The following is a 3,319-nucleotide window of genomic DNA, read 5'->3' as shown; positions in this document are numbered from 1 at the left end:
AGGCGCCGAGCCGATGATGAGCATTTTTACAAACACCTGACTGACATGTGACTCATACTTACAGAGGGTATTACAGGTCATAGGTAAATGTTCCAACTTTCATACAAATTCAACTTAAAAACAAACCTACAAAAAAAAAAAAACCCTACAGAACCTATCTCATTCATAACCTGGGGACTGCCTGCATATGCAGTTTATTATGCCAACTACACATCAAAAAAGCTGTTAAAAGGTTATTTTGTTAATACCCTTAAATCCAGTAGCATTATGTACCTTGACTGAGCACAAAAAGATACTCTTCCCTGTATTTTTTGATACACGATGCCCAAAAAACTTCTGACAATAACACAGTGTGACCTCCTGAAGCAGAGTAGACAACTATGCTATTTGATACCCTGGGTGAGAAAAGGATATTCTGCCTGCCACGGATAAATTTATCAAAATTTCCCACTCTAAAACTACAAATCTGACCTCTATATTGGACTGCATTATTTTAAGCTTCTAAACAAAGGGGCTGTTTAGAAGAGTTTAAACTAAAAACAGTAGTTTTATTTGCTTTTAAAAACTGGTAACATTCAGGAAGGATTTTGAAAATTTGCTATATTAACAAATCTCTAAAGTTATTTAAGCCAGAAAAAAACCGTTGCCTGTTTTAAGACCAACCTCCCCCTAAAAGGACTTGAATGCTTTTGTTAAGTAACTTTGATAAACAACGAGCCAAAAACTAACACTCATTCTTAATATGAGTAAATATGAATGGCTGGGTTTATATCGTAATTAGAAAAAGAAAAGCCAGACAACCGCACTCACCTATTTTGTTCCTCCAGCTTAGCCAGGAGTTCTAAGTCATCTGGACTCAACTGTGATGGGGAAGATGGTGACAGGGCTGGTGTTGACAGTGTGGTAGACGAGGACGTAGTGTGTAATGAAGCAGATGGACTTGCCACCTGACTGGCCATCTGACTGACTGTATGCGAGACTGTGTTCTTCACCCATGAGAGAGTAGAACTCAGCTTTTCTGCAACCTTGTCTGTCGCCACCTAAGGAGAAAAATAAAAGTTACATATATTTTAGTTTCACTGCATTTATTGCCCAAAAATTGATAATCCTATTAAATTTTACTTAATAACTACCAGTAGAATATCCTCTGTGAGATGATAAAGGTAAACCCTGTTTTAGCAACCAGTTACCCTAACATCTGTCTGGAAACTATTTTAGCTTTACAGCTGAACAAATCAGAACATTTTCTAAACTACACATCGAAACCCATCAATCAGGCAGTGATAAAATCATTTTAATCATTCTAGTGTTAAAATCACTTTAAACACCAGAATGTAATGAAAAACAGCAGAAAATATCAAAGTAAAGGTGTTATCTAATAAAATTTTTATTTCAACTGCATAAATATTCAAAATGCACATTACCTGTATGTGTACATATGGGTGTATTAAGTCAGGATACAAAATGCATTCTTAATTGGGAGTTCTAGTCATTTCAAAGTCAAGGAATTAAAACACACCCATTATGTCATCAGGATAGGAAAACCTATAATATACCTAGCAAATCAACAAAAATGGGTGTGTTCAGCAGAAATGAACTATAATGGACCCTTGATTAATCTAGTCTACAAACTCTAACGTGCTGTTATACAAGAAGGACTAGATCTAGAGGAACAAAATTGTGATAAATGCTGAGTTAACAAAGTGAGAAAGGTTCAACGTAGACATTTCTAACAGAGCTATTCAGAAATAGAATGGGATGCCTATAAAGAGTAGTTCACTCTCCATCAATAGCTCCATTAAAGCAGCAATTCTAAGAGCCAAAAGTCAAGAGTTGGACAAGGATGAGTTTTTGTTTTGGCAACCAGGACAGAAAAAGCCAAAATTCCTCTCAAAAAATGATACATATGTCCACATATTTCTCATAAACCGTTAACCATTCCAGCCTCCTACCCATATGTATACAATAAATTCAGCTCAAAGAAAATATAATAAAATTCAAATAGGCATCATCACTTCAGTACTATTAAACAATGTGAACAGTAACTGTTTGAAAACCTATGCAAAACTAAACATTCCTAATGAGTCTATAAAATAATGTATACTAGGGTTTTAGGGAAATTTTAGTTTTTAAAAATTATGACTAAAATGGCTTCTAAATTGTGAAATGCATAGACATGTGAGGGCTACAAACCATGAGGTGCTTCTATGTGCTTTGAGCTCTAAAATTTTATGCAATAGGTAAACGGCTAAAGCACTTTATTTTCTGAATCAACAAACTCTCAGTCAACCTTGGTTTACACAGAGAAATTCATATAGACATACACATTAAAATACCAACACATACACACAAATAAAAATCCCACCCAGACTTCTGGTAGCAGGTACTACTCTCCTCATGAGTATTGTCCAAGACTTTCCTCCTCACCTCAATATACTATTTATACAGCTCTTTTTCTGTCCCCATTTCCTCCTCCTCAACTTAGCAGAAAAATTCAACTTAAGGAAAGGATAAAAAGGAAAAGAGATTCCGAGGACACAGGTAAGCCATTCAACATGAGGATGGAGATTCTAAGACAAAGATTCGATTTCAAGTGCTAATGGGGGCAAGAGTTTTATTAACCTGAAGATAATCTCTCATTTTCTTTTCATTTTCTATAATTTCTCCCTATTAGAACTTATTTCTGTTGAGAACAGTATTATAGAAGGAACCAACAGGCTCTTATTGCAGAGAAAAAAAAGCCTTAAGAAAGACAAAGGGGGCCAGTTGCAGTGGCTCACATCTGTAATCCCAGCACTCTGGAAAGCCAAGGCAGGTGGACTGCTTGAGCTTCAAGAACAGCCTGAACAAGAACGAGACCTCGTCTCTACTAAAAAGAGAAAAACTAAAGCAAGACCATCACTTGAGCCCAAAAGCTTGAGGTTGCTATGAGCTATAATGTCATGGCACTCTAGTCAGGGCACCAGAACGAGACTTTGTCTCAAAAAAAAAAAAGGCTCGGCGCCTGTGGCTCAAGTGGCTAAGGCGTCAGCCACATACACCTAAGGTGACAGGTGCAAATCCAGCCCAGGCCCGCCAAATAACAATGATGGCTGCAACCAAAAAATAGCTGGGTGTTGTGGTAGGTGTCTGCGGTCCCAGATACTTGGGAGGCTGAGGCAGGAGACTTGCTTGAGCCCAGGAGTCAGAAGTTGCTATGAGCTGTGATGCCACAGCACTTTACCCAGGGGGACATCTTGAGGCTCTGTCAAAAAAAAAAAAAAAAAAGAAAGTATGCCTTGTTTTGCAAAGCATATATTGGGTCCCCAAGTTTTGACGC

General features: G+C 37.5%; 1 protein-coding gene across 1 annotated transcript in view; it reads right to left on the bottom strand.

Moving 5' to 3' along the window:
• EVI5 (ecotropic viral integration site 5) overlaps window positions 1-3,319 on the bottom strand; it is a 197,085-nt gene that overhangs the window by 156,395 nt on the left and 37,371 nt on the right. The window contains exon 2 of the mRNA XM_023509878.1: window positions 811-1,040. Within this exon, the coding sequence (XP_023365646.1) occupies window positions 811-959 (149 nt within the window). The 5' untranslated portion in view covers window positions 960-1,040. The remainder of the gene's footprint in view (window positions 1-810; window positions 1,041-3,319) is intronic.

Source organism: Otolemur garnettii, unplaced genomic scaffold (genome assembly GCF_000181295.1).
Source record: "Otolemur garnettii isolate 467f Iridium unplaced genomic scaffold, OtoGar3 scaffold00010, whole genome shotgun sequence".
NCBI lineage: Eukaryota > Metazoa > Chordata > Mammalia > Primates > Galagidae > Otolemur > Otolemur garnettii.
Note: the sequence above shows the minus strand (reverse complement) of the source record. Positions and strands in the feature narration are given on the sequence as shown.